This window comes from Saccoglossus kowalevskii, chromosome 12 (assembly GCF_978046115.1).
Source record: "Saccoglossus kowalevskii chromosome 12, keSacKowa6.1, whole genome shotgun sequence".
Taxonomy (NCBI): Eukaryota; Metazoa; Hemichordata; class Enteropneusta; family Harrimaniidae; genus Saccoglossus; species Saccoglossus kowalevskii.
The window spans coordinates 5,795,061-5,815,424 of NC_140652.1; the positions used below are offsets into that span (position 1 = coordinate 5,795,061).

The 20,364-nt window shown below is 37.9% G+C and overlaps 1 protein-coding gene across 1 annotated transcript; it reads right to left on the reverse strand.

Moving 5' to 3' along the window:
- Window positions 1-1,900: 1,900 nt before the first annotated feature.
- On the reverse strand, window positions 1,901-19,559 carry LOC144363052 (neuralized-like protein 4). The gene is made up of 8 exons (XM_078013987.2): window positions 19,508-19,559; window positions 16,029-16,097; window positions 13,584-13,640; window positions 12,399-12,476; window positions 12,150-12,294; window positions 11,556-11,674; window positions 4,326-4,473; window positions 1,901-3,297 (listed from the first exon to the last, which is right to left on the reverse strand). The coding sequence occupies exons 2-8, from the start codon at window positions 16,069-16,071 to the stop codon at window positions 2,964-2,966; spliced, it is 924 nt and encodes a 307-aa protein (XP_077870113.2). The 5' UTR covers window positions 16,072-16,097; window positions 19,508-19,559; the 3' UTR covers window positions 1,901-2,963.
- Window positions 19,560-20,364: the final 805 nt, after the last annotated feature.

A 20,364-nucleotide genomic window follows, 5' to 3' on the forward strand; every position in this document is an offset into this window, starting at 1 on the left:
ATACTCCAGTTGTTGCAGTAACTTTCCAGCAATCTAGTCTAAAGCCATTATTATAAAATAAAAGAATGATCGTTCCGACATCAACAATTATAGGGGTCTCTTCCTTCTAGCAGTAATAAGTAAGATTTTAACCAAACTTCTAAATTCACGCTTGGACCTTTGGTGTCGTAAGAATTGTATATCGTCTGAAGTGCAATGTGACTACATTTTCACACTCTAGGCCATAGCAGTAAAATATTTAACAAAGAAAAAAGGTCGTTTCTATTGTATTTTCATCGATTTCGCAAAGGCGTTTGACACGTTTCAACACGATTTTCTGTGGTCGAATCTAATCAAATATGGCATACAAAGTTATAGTCGGTTATCAGCTCAATGTACAGCAAATTGCAATCTTGTGTAATTTCATCGGGTGGTATAGAGTAAATGTATTTTAAATGCACTATTGGGACACGTCAAGGCTGTATGCTCATCCCTATAATATTTCGTATATTTATCAATGATCTCGTTTTATACACTAGTACTGTTGAGTGTGAGGGTGTTTGCATTGACAACGATCTTCAAAACCTTGATGTACGCGGATGACGTAGCCATAGGTTCTCTGTGCCAATACACACTCAACGACAAATAAATAAAATGCACCAATTTTGTTCTCACTGGGGTCTAACTCTAAACCTAAACAAAACACAGATAAAGTGAAAAATGGTTCTATACCGATCATGGTATTAAGATTGTCACTTGGTAAAAGTATCTTTGTGTATTATTTTCATCCAGATTTGGAATCCGACCAAATTATACCAATCAGCACTGAATAAAAAAGCATTATTCCAACGTAAAATATTTATTCGAAAACTTGGTGGTATGACTATATCTGATTTATTCAAATGATTCGATCCCATCATTGTGCAAATCTTATTATAAGGTAGTGAAATCCGGGGTTATGAGAATGCTCCTCAAATTGGACAAGTACAAAATCAATTTTGTAAATTTCTACTCGGTGTAAGTAATAACTCCGCTGTTGGCGAATGTGGCCGATTTCCTCTCTATGTTATTTACTTTAAAAGATGCATTAGCTATTGGCTGAGATTATTACAAATGGATGCTAATACATATCCTAATCAGTATAATTTAATGTAAAAAGATTATCCGATCAACGTGTTATAACGTCGGTAAATTGGGCGTTTAATGTAAACCAAGGTGTGCGGTCAAAAGGTGTGTTTCTTTCACAGAATTAAATAATGTGCGCAACAAGCCTAGCACGACACTGCTTCATTCCTCAAACTCCGTTCCAATCACATTAGTTTTGTTTATTTTGTTATAAAAAACAGAACTTAAATGTATCTCATTGTTACTATTGCATACACTTAATGCTGTTAAAGGAAAATGTATTTGCTTTTCGGGTCAATGGCCATTTGCTTTGCAATGAACACACAATAACTTTTGTGAAATGTGTAACAGTTGTCAACCTGAACCTAGTAAGATCACGTGGCCGTACAGTGAGCCATTCTATGATTTATATCTTGATGTCTTTAACAAGTTTCTTCAATTTTCATTGGATCTGTTCAGTCGTCTTTTCAAGTTTTTGTCGCATAATTTTGTAGGCCATTTTTCAGACGACCGAGGGCGTGATTTTGGCCCGAGAGTTAAACCCTGATGCGTATACATGGTTGGAGCAATGTCGGGGCCCAACCCTATCGGAGTTCAAACCCGAGGGTTTATTGGAGCCGAACTTGGCTCGATCCGAACGCGTATACACGGCCATTTGTGCTGGCTCGTGTGGTAGGGCTCAGATAAAAATGCTGCCGTGTAAACATAGCATTGAGTCGTTGAGATGGAAGTCCACCAATCGTATATATATGTGGTAATCACACGACTGTTAGCTGGTGCATTTTGACGTTCCATGTTTAGCACAATATCAAGTAAGATTTATTACAAACCAGTAATTTTGCTGTTGTTCCAACTAGTATGATCAAACCAATAATAGGACGGATAGAAAAGTGAATTGAATGAAATGGATGCAGTCGGTGAATGTACAATAGCGGAATAGTTAAACATTACAAAGTACGTGATCGCAAAACCGATCATACGAATATACTCATAAACGGTGGATATACAAGTTTTTTGTTTATGATTTTTGAAATTATCAGTTAAAACACTTTTTTCTCAGAAATGTTTATACAGCTAATTAACATTTTAAGAGTTTTTATAATGTTGGATGTATTATACACATTATAAATAATTTCCCTCAAAACAGTAACAATGTTTTTTATTAAAACAGTTGTGTTGTAATATATCAAATCATTTGAGATTTTAAATAACTAAATGAATAACTTAATGCTTTTTATTATAAAACACAAGTGATTTTAAAGTAGCTAAAGGATTTAACTGATTTTTAAACACTCGCATTCATAATGTAAGAAAACATGACAAAAAATACATTCAGACAAAATATGCAAATAAGAGTGTAGAATATTTTTTATCTCATACACTACACTTTGTTTGTCTCCGGGATGATGTTTTTCACATAATCCTAATCAACAGTATAGACACTCTTCTTAATAATACCACATTGTCCAAACATTTCAGAATTCACAAAGTTTCGTTTACGTGTGAGTTTCTGCAGAAATGTGAATTCAATATATACCGGCAAATTGATAATATTTTTCTGTATAGATAATTTGAAAGAAAGGTTAGACGGTGGTCACACACACTTGCATGAAGTAATTTCACTGAACAAAACCTAACCCTATAAGAATATATGAGTTTGTCAAACATGCAATTACATAACCATTTAGTTACTAGTATATTCTGATGTCGTTGTAACAATTATTGATCTCGATACAATATGGTTTGCAATAATCGTGTTGTAATTCAAATATGTAAATGATATGATAGTGAGAGATCATAACGGGAACTATGGTTGATGCAGGTAAAAAAACACACCAATATCCAATGAAATATAATTGTCAACAAATTGTACAGCGTTCAGCAATGCGATCAATAATGCGATCAGTGCGTGGCTCGTCCGGTTTTGGCCGAATATCACCAAGTACCTTCAGTAACTCTGAGTACGCCGTTACTGAACCATCTGAGGTTGACTCTAGTTTCACCAGTAAGCCATATGGAATGACTGCTGGTTTTTCAGTCGTGAACCACTCTAATTCGTCATTACTGAAATGCTCATCGATAACAGAATCTTTGCCGAGTGTCTGTGGGCCAACTGCATACGAATCAGGTCTGATCCATACTTGAAAACAGACTTTGGCGTTGTAACTGATTCCTGTACGCTTATCTGTCCATCTAGTGAAGGAGAAAATGACAAATATGAATGATTCATTCAATATACCTGATTATATCAAAATCCGATATTTAAGATAGGAACACTTTCTAACAAACCTACCGAACCAAACATTTTAAAAAGCATTTTTCTGCTGAGATTCATCATTTCTGGGATTTTCAGCGCCCAATTTGCATTATTTTATCACCGTCTTATACGATTTATGTTTAAATCGGTAACAAGAATTTGATAATAACAAAAATAAATAAACAGTAAAGACCATAAAGCTGCATATTACTTTATAAACGTATTTATAAATAAAGAGTTATAAAAAAGGTTGTTATAGTAGCATTTTTAATAACTTGTAGGAAACGCCTAAATCACAGATAACCCTTTTAATCCCTTCACTCCCTAGTGCTACCCTACTATATTCCTACATGTCAAAGCCAAATATAATCGAATATTTCTGCATTCAAATGTGCACGCATGCGCGTATGCAAAATAGGTTTATTTAAAGTCGTCATCATTTTTTAGGTATTCTAGTGCTTACACACATATATTTAATCTAGTATACGTTTTCTCTGGAGTTTGAAAGTGTTATTGTTATTCACGATTAAAATATCCTCGTTTAACAAACTAATTCGTAGAAGTCTTATCATTATTAAATACGTTACTGTATAGCAGTTATTAATTTTAAAATCCGCATGACCGAAATAACGACAGTAATAATTGCATTTAATTAAGAATATGATTTAATATTTGTGCTTGTCCTCGCAAACTAATGTCCTTATTTATATCAGATTTAATACCTCAACCACTTTTAAAAATACCGTCCTAGGGGACACATGTTTACCAAATAATACAAATGATAGAACACGCATTTGTTATGGCTGTAACAGAACTGGACATATATGATGAATTGTTTTTTTTATTTTTTATTTTTTTGCAATTATAAACACAGCATATTTCGGCCGCAGACTTAGTGTATCTCGCTAAATTATAAAGTACTAATATACTATTATCAAGGATGTGCATATACGTGTGTACTTACTTGACCGAGGAGGCATATGCACCATGACCAGCGTATTTTATACTTGGAGATACGAATATCTGCTTAGTATCGAAACCTTCTGGTTTTCTTTCGTCGTTGAAATGACCTTTACGTTCACCCAATCGTATACCACCAAGAGCAACATCACCTTACCGATGGGAAAACAAATTGTTAGAGTCTTTCATCTGACATGTTACGTCTATACCACTAACTATGAATAAATATGATGTCGAGTCATATTTTACTTATTGCAAACATTTAGTTAGCTGAGTTTGCTTACCCAATGGCTTAAGTGCAAAATAGGGGGGGGGGGTAGTTTTGCGATTATTATTTATCTATTTAATAATGTAATACTGTAACTTTATTATTTAAATAATGTAACTATTAAATTCATTAGTGACACACTTTGGTAAAGTATGAGTAAAAACTTACGTTGGTTTTATGAATTCCAAGTCTGAATACATTCTGTGTGAAACCGAGTATTGTTTAATTGTGTTTACATTTTGATAAATTACTAGAAAATTTGTGGTGTCAAATTTCTGAGGGAAGTTGTCATGGATATGGAAATCATGTACCCAGCCGGATCGTGTACTCAGTTGATCTATGTTTTAATTTAGTCTTCTACATTCCTGTCAGTGGAGCAGAGTTTTCGTATGCAGGATAGCAGATTATTATATACCTCGTATTGCCTGGCCTCGTAACGCTATGGGAAGTGCGACCTCACATAAGGGTAATAATTTTCCGTACCACGCCTGACCCAGCGCGCTTGGCTCTCATCATACTATACAAAACGCGTCATTCTAAATTACGTCGTGTGTTTGAGGTCACGCTGTTGTAAAATTATATATGGTATATATTTAAAACCTCTTGGACTGGATGCGGCTTTTGCTGCCCTAGTAGGCCGCAAGCTCGGGCGCTTCTGACGCACGACGTCTGGCAACAAAAGCCGTATGCAATTCATAAAGATTATTATATTATAATATTATATACTGAGACATTCTGAAAATGGTTTCTTTGTCAAAATGAATGTAATAAACATTTACCATGACCTTTGTTACTAGACCAGTTTATTAGGGTTGTACAAACCAGTTTGTTTACCTAATCATACCTACCAGAAAATCCGTGGAAATAATACAATTCATTTATTACTCGTTAGGCTTAATTACAGATCACAATCCCAAACGGAACTAGTTGAGAATATACCCGGGTCCAAAAGAAACACTCTAGTGTAGCATTCTCTAAAAAAAAAGCCTCGCCTAAGGGGTCACCCACAGGGCGATCACGCACCAGAGTTTCAATTCCCACAAATGTTCCGATGTGCCACAACGGCCGCTCGGAAGCATGTGGGGAGGTGGGCGCGTTTTCCCCGGATTTTCTGGTATTTATGATTAGGAAAACAAACGGGTTTGTACAACTCTTATAGTTTACTACATCACCCACCAGAAAATCTGTAGAAATAATAAATTTCATTTATTACTCATTAGGCAGAGTACCACGCTCACCGGAGGTGGGGAGGCTCTGGCGGCTGAAATGTACATTTTTCGACACAAAAAGCAGAAAAAGTCAACAAAATGAGAGAAATCTAAAACTACTCACTAACAAGGAGTCTTATTCTGGGATACAACCACTCAGGTGACTCTCCAGGGACCGGGTGCCCGAGAGTAGACCCCCAAATCTAGGGAAGCTTATTAAAGCTGGCCGTGTGAATAATAATAGGGCCCCAACAATTTTAATGCATAAAACAGAATATTTTTGAGGTTCGATAGTACAGACCGAAGCCAGTAGCACCAAGCAAAAGGAGACTGGTTTCGGCTGAAGACACCACTATGCTAACGCTTCTGCGCATGTCGGCTTGGTCAACATAAACTGTCTGACCTGTCACCACTGGTCGCAACCTGTAGAGATCCTCCTCCAGCATTTGGAGGTCTCCCAGGTAATAGTTAATAAAGACATTCTGAGATCTTCAGAACCCTGGTCGGAGCATGTGCTCGAACAAGGGACCAGACATCAAAGCCAAAGAGTTGGCTACTCCGCGTACTTTGTGTGCCCAAACGATGACGTTCCAAACAGGTCGTTGAAGAAGCCATAAAATTATACGCTTCCACGACCATATCGGTGATCCCCTATGACATGGTGATATTCGAGGCAGGGAGGCTTTGCTTGCCCCGCCCATAACAGAAAAACAAGCATTTCTCACTGCCCAAGACACATTGGTGTGATCGAAGTACCAGCTCAATGCTCAGACAGGACATAAAATCCATTCCTGACGGTCTTTCAAGCCCATTAAGTTAGTGAGACGTTGGATGACAATCGGTTGAGATTGATTCTTGGCAAGAAAGCCCATCCAAGTCTTCAAATAAATAGTGAGTTCGTGAAGGAGGAACATCCGTCACTAAAGTTTAGTGCCCCTATATCTGAGACAAACACATTTGCCACGGGCGCCATCTATCTAATGCCAGAGAGTGCCTTGGTAAACTGTTTTCATAATGACATACTTCATGTCTGCCAATTCATAGGCTCAAAGGGGGTGTTGTAATGCTGTTAGAACCAACGACAAGTCCCAGTGTGGAAAGACTAAAACAGTTGTGCATAATTGAACTCCAGGCCAGTTTCAGCCAAGCAGACCAAACAAACCGACAAATATCGACAAATATCCAAGAATTTTGATAGATTTCCTTGATCAAAAAATACAAAGTAATCAGCTACCTCGCTAATAGTGGGACAGAGATAATCATTCCCCTTTCCTTTACACAAATCGATGTAGAGTCTCCAACTGGGCTCATACAAACGATAACGTCTAGTGCCATACGACTGTGCCAAAAGTGTGGAACTTGGATAACTCTGTTGAAAAGCTATGAGCTTACATGAATTTGTTAACAGCCTCCACACATGAAGATGGAACAATGCCTGGCTGAACGAGAGAGTGCTTTCCAGTTGGGACAACAGATCCAGAAGATCCAGCAACTCCCCTGGGGACTTGACTAGAAGGTCCATCAACATAGAACCAGACCTTCCTGGCCAAATGGGCGCCACCATTAACAGAAGGCAGGTGGCTCAAGTCGCAGTTTCTCCAACACTTAGTGTCTAGTTGGATGGTGGAAATGCGTAAGCGTCCATGGTACTTCCAGAGATCTAAAGGGCGCCCGTGGCAAATGTGTTTGTCTCTGGGAGCCGTGGCACGCACGTCGTAAGCTTGGCATTCCAGTGATTGGCGAGCAGATCTATCCGGGGGCCGTCCCAGAGACGAATAAAAGTGATCTGCCACTAACTAGGGGATCTGCATCACTGTTGCGTATCCTCGGAAGGTGGTAAGCCATAGCTCCACTCAGTTCCAGTAACGAAAAGTGAATCTCCTCCGCTGGCTTCAACAACATGGGAAAACGTGTCCCCCCCTCTAGCTGTACAACACTACAGAGGTGTTGTCTGTCTGACGCAGAACTCTGTGGTGGTTTGCGACCTTCTGAAAAAATATTTCAGAGACAGTAGGATGATCTGCAACTCCAACCAAGAGACCACACCATTTTGACTAGATGGTCCATCAGATAGAGCGACGCATATGTAATTAGAGTCAGCGAGGGAGTCATCAGATCTAGGCTCACTCCCCTCTCCGAGTTCCAGGTGTCCTTCCACTAAGGGAGGGCCGCCAAGACTTTCTCTGACAAGTGAATCCTAAAGTGACTGAAGCCGATAAGGCACATCAGTTCGCACATAGAAGCCGATCTCATCGACCGGAGTTGGCTATCGAGCTACACAAAGCAGTCACACCACGCCTGAGAGGGGTGCACAAGCTCTTGTTTCCTTTCGACCTGCATACCCAGAATAACTACGTTGTGGGATGGTATGGGTTTGACTTTATAATATTATATTTAAAAGAAAAACCCAACTCGTGGAGGAGCGGTTGCACTAATCATACATGCTCCACTAACACCTCTCTGTCTTGGCTGTGCCTTAACCAATCGCCAAGGTATGAGTTCAGATAAACCAACGACCGGTGGAGCAGCTGGGTCACCTGTCTAAACACACCCTGGTGAATATGTACAGTGTCGTGCACAAAACAAAATGGAGGGCGGTATACTCGAAAACTTGCACAATAAGATACCAACTGCAAGAGTGATGAATGGGGGATGTTGAAATGCATCGTTCAACTCCCGCGACTCTTGTCAATTGCCCGAGTGCACTAACAGAGACATGGAAATGGGCATTCCCATCCAGAAGCGATTGAGCTCCACAAACCTGTTCAACCATCTGAGGATTAGGACAGGACGCCACCCCTAACTCTTGGAAACGAGGAGGATGTGGGAATAAAACCCTTTAAATGCGGTTCTCCACAAGGCATACCGCCCAACTCTTCAGAAGACTGGCAACTTCCTGCCAGGTTGTCTCTGCCTTGACCTCGTCGCTCGGACGAAGCATCAGAGCAGGAGGAGACCGGAGAGGGCTTTGATACCCCCAAGACTCTACTGCGAGCGTCCAGGGGTCAGAAACTCTTCTGTGCCAAGCTGGTGTGTGCTGCTGAGGTGTGATAGGATGGGGAGGAGCAGACAGGAATTTGGATCTGAAGCTTACTGAACTCCAGACTTCAATGTAGAAGGTCGAAGACAGTGGGGCTGAGCTTGAGGACTCTGGAGGTGGAACCTGGAGTCGCACCACCATCCATGCCCTGGCAGCCAGTGAAGCCTTTAACGAGACTTGTGGCTCCCTGGCCCTCCGAAATGCCAGAACGTCCTACTACCAGGGCCACATTCTTGGACTTCTACTGACACTTCTTGCTCCCGGTCTTCTTCTGCCTCTTAGAAAGAGACCATGAGCGCTTTAGATCCTCACTGGCTGGTCAAAAAGCATAGGACTTATTGTCTGAGCTGTTCTGCGGTTTTGGTTTGAACTGTTGGCCGAAAAAGGGCAAACAGCTCTAGCCAACAAGAATAATTGCTTCAAATGAATACAAGCAACCACCAATAACGACCACCGCGTCAGCTAGCCAGCCACCAATGAGTCAGTCATGCACCCAAGGCCCTCTTCCCAAGTGATAAAACTCATCTCCCGCTAGAGTAGGGTAGGTGCACTGACTCAGTATTGCCTCTTGCTCAACCAAAACCGCTCCTTGCCAAGAGGGCAGTATGGACTTGCAGTATGTCACATATAGCGACTCTCTGTGCAAAACTGTTCCAACTGCCTCAAGATCAGCTGGTCAGAACTTAAAAGGATGAGCTGATGCTCTGACTAAGGAGGGCCACTCTACGAAGTTTATGGATTTAAGTTCTGCCGGCAGCGCCTGATGCACTTACAGGCTCTGGTGCCGGTCAAATGACCATGCAACATGGCTTTCCCAATCCGCGTAACCTGCCTTAACAAAGGAATGATTATCGAGATTGGGAGGCATGGGACAAGCCCGACCCAATCCAGAATCAGTCTTCCAATCCTTGTCTCCTGAAGGGCACCAGTCACCCCTCCATCGCCCTCTGAGCCCCCTCCACAATCTGGTCACACAAGGTCCCCAAGGTAGTTGGCCAACAAGCATGGACTCCATGGCAGCAGTGGGAGGGGGAGCGCCGATGAAAACAAAAAAGTCCAAAGGCCCCCACGAAAACAAAATATCATGCCAAACACTGCCTAGTTCGCAAGCTCGCACTCGCCCCTCCCCCTTGCTGAGGAAGTGGTAACTGCACCCTCATGGGGGATGCATACCTCTCGGCACTGGAGTACCAACACTGGAGACACCCCCTCGCAGAGTAACAAGTAGGGGCACGCGAGGCTTGGTCAGTTTGAAGGGGGTATGGGGAATTCGAAAGAGGACACATAAGGCGATCCGTTCCAGGGAGAGGACCTCCTTTTATAAAAGAAGTGGACGCTCCCTTTCCCACTGATGTGAGTTGTCCCGCGATCCTCTAAAGGAGAGATCACTGGGGGGATGGGACACATTAGACCATGAGAGGAGGAATAGGCAATTCTCAACCTGTGGCATCCCCCAGTTTCTCCTGCGTCCTACCCTACAACTGCAGAAGGGAGTTGACTTTTAAGGCCAGATTAAACATCCATGCCTTCCAAGCCATCTCTTCAACATGGAAGAGCTGGTCACCTTGAATAGTACCGGTGATGGAAGGCAACAGGGCCTGTCCCAATGAAGTCTCAGTGGATTGAACCAGTTCAGTCCCTAAGGGGAGTACCGATTCCGCCTTGGTACTCGGTGTCGATTTCAGCGCCCCAGTGGGAATATGCTGTTCACCGACAACGCCGATCCCCCAGCAAAAGTGCTAGAACGGTGTTTGCCCGCCTCGGTAACATTGAACGGGGAAACTAACTCCACATTGAGAGAAAGTCTCATCACCGGTGTTATCAACCCCATCAACTCAAAGATAAACGGTTTTGAAGGTCTTGTCTCAATCATCGATTCCGCGACCGAAAATGCCACAGAACGCAAATTCCGTCAAGGCAATATCCCGAGTCCCGTTTGCGACCATAACAAAATGACAACACATATGTTTGGGTCCCAAACTGGCAGCACTAAATGGCAAGATGAACGTATCTAATGTGTCGAATTAAGTCGGCACGATCTTAGTCTTTTTTAAGGATTAAAGCATGATGCAATCGAAGATTGTGAAAAAACGAGAAAATTCACCGCGCCAAAAATAGGAATTAAGGCTAAACTGAGCTGTCGATTCAACAAAAAACAGGTAAAAAAAATTGGGCCCCTAATAAGGAAAGCCTTTACCGTAATGACGTTGATTGTCAATCACCACTAGATTTCTAGATAGGCTCAGTCAGAAAACTGCAATCTGTATCTTTTTTGTCCGATAAATACAGCAGGTGACAAACTACACAACCGTTAGCCAGCGGAACAAAAAAAAGAACTGGCAGGCCTCTGGTGCGTGATTGCCCAGTGGATGACCCCTTAGGCCAGGCCTTTTTTTATGGAATGCTACCCCAGAGTGTTACTTTTGAACCCTGGTGTATTCTCTAGTAGTTCCGTTTGGGGCTGTAATCTGTAATTAAGCCTAACGAGTAATAAATGAAATTTATTATTTCCACGGATTTTCTGGTAGGTGATGTAGTAAACTGTGGTTACAATGTAGAACAGTACCTACGATATTCTCTTTATAATTAAGTCAGATATATCAGTGGATATATATATAAGGCATATAAAAGGTTCAAACATTGACACGACAATGCTGCTCTGCGATTTTATTGTCTCCTCTGTGTTAAAGATCATGTACGTACAAGCAAAATACTAACCGGCTGCAAGAAGGCATCCATTGTTGAGAATATCTTCTACTTTATTGAGCAAGGTTCCATGAAAAGCTACGTGATACACTCTATCAACATTCAAACCATCTAATTTATGTCTCGGAACTCTGAAATGTAAAGACAAGTGTCATTGGTGATATAGTACTGTAGTTCGCATCTTAACATCACCTTAATTTCAAGGATTGTTTCCATAAAAGATTTAATTTAGCGGTCATTAGCATGTGTTTATCATTACCATTAATGGAAAATTACCTTTGTGTACGAAATATTTTACAAGTCTAATGATTTTAACCGTGTACGTCATGATGGGATGCGAACGCATAATGGTAAAACGCAAAGATGTGATGGCATCTTGTTTACCACGTCGATTTTAAAATAAATTTAGATGCATAACAGCATAATGCTATCACAAATTTCTACTGATTATAACTCAATTAACTCAGTCGTTTACTCATAATAGCTGGTACCCGAAGTGTCGCTCGTAATACTGCTCTACTGACAGATTATGTGATAATGTCTTTATATTTACACATAATAACTATGTATCATGTCCTATTGATATATCATGTCAGTATAACTTACTCTAATGAAATTCGTACCCATCCAATAGGAAGAGTATATGTTTTTTCAGGAAATCCACGTTTGTAAGTATCACTATCCCCACGCCGGTCATGACAAATTTCGCAGTAACACATATTGTACTTGTCATCGGACCTGAAGGCGGATTCTAAAACATAAGTTTATTCGTGAGAGGTGACGGTAAATAATGTCAAACGTTTAGTTAAACACGTTCAATATTTATCAAACGTTAGCACAAATAATTATACTTACCGGGAAGTTCTAATGACTTGACGAAATGAGCACACAGCGTGCGATAGACACATGGTCTTTTTATATCAGGCAGTGTATCTGTGTCAATAGTAAGTAACAAATGATTATATTCATATAAATAAACCATGCCATAAAAGAATAGCAGAATAGTGTAAAATATCACACAAGGAAGCGAATATCCAAGTGTACCGTTCATAACCTCATTATACCATTCTTTCAACACACCATAAATCGGTGTTCAGAATATATTTACATGTGTCGCGAGTTATAAAAATCAAACAGTGCTAAACTACTAAAATAGTTTAATTTATTTTCAAAGGTAAAACATATTCCAGTTCGCATAGATCTGAACACACTCCATGAAGCTTACGTGTAGTTGTGCAAGGCTCATGTAAAATCAGCTACAGATTCTAGTATATTTTAACGAGAACTGAATTTAATAAATAATGTGGTATAAACGAACCTAAACAGTAAAACAGAGTCATGCTTGCATTGTTTCATTTCCATTTGTATAATATTAATCACTGAATCCGAACGTCGCTTTTTAGGGAATTCATACAAAATAATTTTAACGTTTTAGACAGTAATAATCTTACTATTACTTGTTTTAGTGTTAAAATACATATTTTATCAGAGATCATAATCACCTATCATAATCGCTATGAATTACACTGTTTATAGCTGCATTATCAATGCTAATAGTCCGCTAATACCACTATTAACATCCCAGAAAACCGGGTAAACGCAAAATGTCAGTAACGTTCATTTTCCGTAGCTCATGCGACAGCAGACAAGATAAAGACGAAACTTCTAATTAATTACCAGTACCTTTAGAATGTATCTTAATTGCAAAAACATCTTTATGTGTATCGCATAATCTGGAAATCAAATTGAACCTTTTCTTGTAAAGTTGAACTTCTAACATCTATTTGACAGCTCACTGTATTGAGTAAGCATATGCTATGTTTTTGCCTTTTATTTGCCTTGAATTATGACTGAAAAAAGTTGAATGAAATTACAAACTATGTAGTGTGTTCAACAACTTATGTATGAACAATAACTTTAATAAATATGATTTTACTCTGTAAAATTACTGTATTTTCTGCATAAACATTTCACAATGTATTCGTCACATGTACAGTCACACTGTGATGTCATTCTTGATACAATCATAGTTCTACTTACATACTCTGCGTCGCCTTAGAGTTGGATACTTCGGGGAATCACTGCGTTCAACGGGGTCTATAACAATGAATATAAAGAAAAAATGATCAAAGCAAGTTCATGTGTAAGTAGTGATTATGTATCCATAAGTAAATAAAACATAAACATATATCTAAAGTCGAATTTAAGGTAGAGATGCAGGTTGGGAGACATTGTTTTTAATTGGCTCTAATTACTGTAATTACATGAGTAAAATATAAATTTACCCATCAAGTTATATATCAGTTGAAAATGTTTTATTTAAACTTTCAAGTTCTATGGTTCACAATAATGTACTATAATACCATATTAAGTGGTGTGTTTTTTGAGTTAAAATCATGCATTCTAGGTTAAAGTGCACTTAAAACTATTTAACTTTTGATTTTTGATTTAAAAACACTTATTTGAAACTTCTATTTACCAGGAACAAAGTGGCTTATCTATTAGTGTTTCCATTGAAAAGTTTTTACACAGTGCTCTTTGATACATTAACATTTTATAAATCGTTCACAATTGACAGAGCCGCTAATTGGCAGCTCTATTGTTTCTGTTCCAGTGAAAACAGTGGAAGCATACGAAGCCACTCACTTGGGAAAGACCTGAATAATCACCCCTGAAAATTCCATTGAAAACAAATGAACCGTCTAGAAGTTAAATAGTTTTAAAATCAAATTTTTTAGTAAAAAATAAAACTGAGATAATCGCCATTTTGTAAATAAGTGATAAAAACGAATCATTCGCTTCATATGTGTAACTGAGGCTCATAAAAATACAATAAACACTGAAATTTGCTGATGTTAAGTCGTCTAGTAAAAACAATAAAATAAAAATATTTACAATTTGAGGAAAAAAGGACGAAAAATCGTCCGCGAAGTCACAATTTTGCGTGAAAACTATCATGGCGTCGTGTTATTAATTCCACAGAAGGAGGGGCACAATGGATTACGTAGAGCAGATGAGATATTCATACAGTTACGTAAACATAGCGAGCCCCTTTAAAAAATACTTTGTATGACGCAGTTTCCGCGATCCCCGCTGAAATGAACCGTGCGACGTTAGACGACCTGGTTGAAATGGGCCCAAATATTTTGCTACACAACGTCTATTCGCTATGTTTACTATTCAATCACCCAAACGCCGGTAACAAATTTGAACTGAAGTAGTATTGGAAGGGAAACTACTGTAAATCGAGGCAGGTTTCTTTTAATTACAGACGAGACGGGGCGATGAAAACGAACCTTTACCTCTGGAAATACCTCATTCATAGAGTGCTTTAGTACCAGAGGTCGACGAGCACATCTACACAACGTACTTTGCGACATCGCTACCGGTGCATGCTAGCTGATTAAGGTAACAAAGATGGCATCGCAGAGTGTATGATTTTTCCGCGGTGTTTAAAAACAGCATCTCGTTCTTGATTTTTTTTGTAATTTACAGGGTATTTTTCTATTTTTAATTAACCAAGCATTTTACGTTTGTGTATGTTGACACTGGAAGGTAGATGACAAAAACAGCAGTGTTTGTCAATTGCATCGCAATTCAACCAGCACGGGGATCGTTACAGCAAAACTAAAATGTTTATTTCAGTGTTAAAATGCCTTTGGAATAAAAATGTGTGGAAACATTTTTTAGTTTCGCCCACAATGCCAAAAAGCTTCAAATCTATGCACCAAGAGAAAAAGAAACAAACGAAATTGTGGCCCTGTTTTGTGCGAAAATTAAATCGTCCTAAATCGCTTGAGGTAAGTAAACAGAGAGCCAGGACAGGAAGTCACACACCGCTGCCCCGTTACTGAGGCCAGCAACTCGTTTGCATATAACATCAACAGTGACTTGTCAATCAAAGAGCAACGCGAACAAACTTTCGGTACTTTAAATCACATACGCGTGCCTCTGTTCCCTGTAATTTAAAATCGTTTTTTGAGTATGTTCCAACAATGACAAAGCTCCGACGTTTTAACAATATCTAGTCAAGACAAATCATTCTTAGCTCCCACGAACCTGCATCTATACCTTAAGATTGATACTTATTGCAAATTAATGTTGCTAATGAACTCATTTATATGAAGTACAATAACCAAACTAATCATCCTAACCTCGGAGTAATGTCAATTGAAAGTCAAATTTTCGAGAAAACAACTTTGGAAATTGTATTATCTAATTTACTGTCTGACCAAAATATAGGTGGAGTTGAAATTCACTATGTGAGTAGATATTAATTAATTAACTGATTAGAAATGTTGAAACTTTAGTTATTTACTGCTTTTACTAAAACTTGACCAATCCCCCAAACATTTTTTTTAAAATTAACACAAACCGGAACGTGATATGGTTAGTTTGAGATGACGTTGATTTTAGTGTTTTAATTGTATGTCACGTGATTTGTTTCAACGCTTCTTGACTAAATGTAACTTATCGAATATATACTTGAATCTGACTTTTCAGAATCGCTGGGTATCAGCTTATCCATTCTGCTCAGCTTCCGCAAGGCGAGTTCTATAATTAAAAAGAAAATATAAAAGAATTACAAACTACTTTTTGCAAGACAAACTTAATTTATTAAAAAGTATTATAATTTCTAGTTTAATAGTGTATTGTTACGGGATTTTGAAGTATAGTTTTGTAAATTCAATTTGTGTTTCTATAATTTGAAGTATTGTTATAAACTAAAGTTTTGGTGCGAGAAATTAAGTTTGTGTTGTTTAAATTTGAGATTTTGTTTCCTTTTGTGATAAGATAATGTTTTGTTTTGTAAAAATAAAAATCGAGGGGCAATTGATCATTGCAAGGTCAATCAAATATGGCGGTTTGCGTATATTGTACGTAAATACATTTCAGTTAAAATTATTACGGCCGATTTTCATATCAATGTATGGAGTGGTTCTAACGAAGTTGATTTTGAACCATAATTTTTAGTCATTGTCACAACATTACGAAAGAAATGCAAACAAAAAAAATCGTCAATTCACATAGGCGCGCAAAGGATGCTGGGCCGGGAACACAGAAATAACGACAACATATGTGTGATTACTCCAAGAACATTCCAAATTCAAAGAACAAAAAGAAAGAATGAAAAAAAGAAAGTGGGAAAGTGAAAAAGAAAGAAGGAAACCGAACTAAAAAATACGAGTTTCAGAGCTGGTTCTGGAACTAATAATATTATTTTTGTCTCTTGATCACGAGCAGTATGTGAAAACAAGAATTCGATTCAGATACTAATTAAGCTAATTAAGTATGCACATATAATCATCGGCAATTCTAAAGTTTTGCTATAGTTCCGTAGTATAAGACTTAGTTTTTTGTCAGTCTGAGCAACGGTCTGAGATATCGCGTTATTCTGAGATATCGCGTTATACTTTAAATTAACACCGTGCCCATGACAAAGAAATAAGATCAATACCACACAAACTAAATTTGAAATGGATTACGAACTGTGAAATCTGATGTTACAGCATTTTGTATAATGGGCTCTACGAGAGTGGTATTTTCGATAAACAACGCTATGATACAAAATGAGCTGATTACAATGCAGTGTTATAAATTTAATATTTCATGTGCATGAGAAAAAATAAATAATATATAAAATAACAAAAAACATTATAAGTATTATAACTAAGATTACATATAATGAACAAGTAATAACTCCGCGATGTTCAGTTTCTATTCCACTATTTCACAATCCGTCATTTCTAAACATAACCGATACTATATGCTGTTGACGCAGGGCTCCCGTAGACAGGTCCTGATCAATTAAAGACAATACAAATATATGGTAGATCACACATAATTCTATCTTAGGCCAGTCCAATATTTCATCACTTAAATAATGTCTTTATTCAGAATTCAGTATAAATATTAACACGTTTAAACCTGATTTAATCTATATTTAAACGGTTTTACAAAGTTATATATTGATGTTTTTATTACCCTCCTCTATATGAAATTATACTACCCCTTGTGACAATGGTACAGCCCATTGACCTGAATAAGCTTGTTGTTGTTGTTATTATAATGAGTGACTCTTTCACAGCGTCTCGTTCATTCCATGGGCGCGTCTATATTGTCTTGGTGCTATGATGATGCGAATTGAGAGCCAAGTGCACAAACATACACCACAACATGGCTATGAGGTCATTTTTGTCGATTTCGTTAGAATCGATTCACACATATACATCATGATCAGTAATTGTAATAGTTCGGAACCATAACTGTCTCTACATTGGCACACGTCTCTTGTAACCGAATCTGAACACAATTCTCGATTATACGTTGTATTTTAAAGAGCATTTCTAACCGAACGCGACGCGACGATCACCGCCGCCATTTAATGTAGATCCACAACCACACAAGTTGTGATGTCAACAGAAAATATATCTCTTACCTGCAAACCAACTCAAAACCTCAATATATTAATAACAAGCACCATTTCAGACCGCTCTAGGGGGCCACCGTGGAAATACCCCTTACACATGTACAATATGGCGTATCGTATCATGTGCCAAATAGTCATCAGTGTTTTAACTTTCAATAAGAACCAAACTAGGGGACCCAAAGCAGCTAGACGACGAAAAACAAAATCAAATCACTCAGAAAATATTATAAAAAATAAAATAAAAAATAGTTATTAGAATGACCTGTTGTTCACCAATTTGTCAATTTTTATCGATATTAATCGAGTTGTCACACGATAGTAACACTTTCTCTTTTTTTCTTTGCAGGATGAAAGTACTCAGATTTATTCTTTTATCCTTTTTTAGTTAATAGTAATGAGAGTGAGGCTAGGGTTTCAAAAGCATATGCAAATTGGCAACAACAATTACCATGTTCTTGAATTGGCTACAGCACGTATATGTCAATGACCGATCTATTTGTTACAGAATTTATTTTACACTGCGTAATGCAGTTTCGTGGTAAAAGATTGATACTTAGTATTTTACAATAATTGAAGAGGGGCAAAGGGGTACCTGGTACAGTTTTACGAGAAATAAAAAGGGCTTTTTTATAATTTACAAGGAAAAAAGGACGTTTTTAAAGTTTACAATGAAAATTGAATGTTCACAGTTTACAGAGAAAATAAAAGTTATTTTACATTTACGGAAAATTAAAAAAGAAAACCTAGAAAATTTTGGTACGTACCGAAAAAAATGACACATTTTTACAGTGTACGAACAAAATATTTGATTGATTACGTTGTACGTCTAGCTTTTGATTACAGAATTACGGAATTTATTTTTTCAATTTACGTTGTACGAGCAAAAAATATTGCAATTACGTTGAACGAAAATAATCCTTGCCCCCCCCCCCCTTCATTGAACGGTATAACCAATCCCGACGACGAACACCAATCAATGGATGCTCACCTGCATCGGCCTTGTTTACATGACAGTATATGACTCAAATACAAATATGTATTTGTATTTAAATATTTGTCTACATACATTGACAATTAGGACTACTAAAATTAAGTGGCGCAATCTTCAAATCAGTTACGACTTCGCTTTGCTTTACGGAGATATGCGTCTGTATAAGGGACCTGTACTGGGACTTTCCAGTGACTCATTGGAAAACTACCTTGTCTACATCAGACATATCAGTAGAATCAAGTCACTGAACGCAAGCAACGCACAGACACTTCATAAAAACGAATCAAGTAATCTGTTCTTGTTATCTCGCAATAAAATATGCCTACAAGCAAGATAAGATGTACAATAATACTGTTTTTATGAGAACACCGCAAATATTTACTCAGGCTGATCGACCTCCAGACTTGGCTTCACTTTCTAGAATTTGTCTCTAAAAGCGCTCCATCGTATTCCGGCAGATTATAAGGTTTTCGTTGATGACATTAACAGCAATTTCAGTGTTTCACTCAAGTTCTGGTTACATATAACTATGTTTTGTCTTACCGTAATTGTTGAATACCAACTCTCCGACTCCAGAAATATGCGGAAATAGGTCAGTACATGATCACGTGACGACCTTTGAACCTACTTATTTACCACCACCTACATAATTATTGACGACTGTTTGAATGTTCATAAATTGTTAAGTTCAAGTTCGTACTCTGTTTCGGGCTTTATTAGGCTTGTTCCAGAAATTGTGTGAAGGTATTATGAGCGGCAATCGTTTTGATAGACTTGAACTGGATTCTGTTAACATTAATTCGTCTGACATTTACCTGCTACAAAACAAAGAATGTATAATGTGTTCAGAACAAATGCACAACATTTCTGAATACATTTATATAAATGACTTTAATAATAATATACTCAACCCGGAATATGTTTTAAATTAGATTACATCACGTTTAGTCATTTGATTACATTACGTTTAGTCATTTGATTACATTACGTTTAGTGATCTGATTACATAACGTTTAGTCATTTGATTACATTACATTTAGTCATTTGATTACATTACGTTTAGTCATCTGATTACATTACGTTTAGTCATTTGACTACATTACGTTTAGTTATTTGATTACATTGCGTTTAGACATTTTATTACATTACGTTTAGTCATCTGATTACATTACAATTAGTCATCTGATTACATTACGTTTAGTCATCTGATTACATTACGTTTAGTCATTTGACTACATTACGTTTAGTCATTTGATTACATTACGTTTAGTCATCTGATTACATTACGTTTAGTCATTTGATTACATTACGATGAAGGTAGCAGTAACGTTTTATGAAGCAAGTTCATCATGACCTACTTATTCTTCTTAGTGATAATAGAGCCCGAAACAGAGTACGAA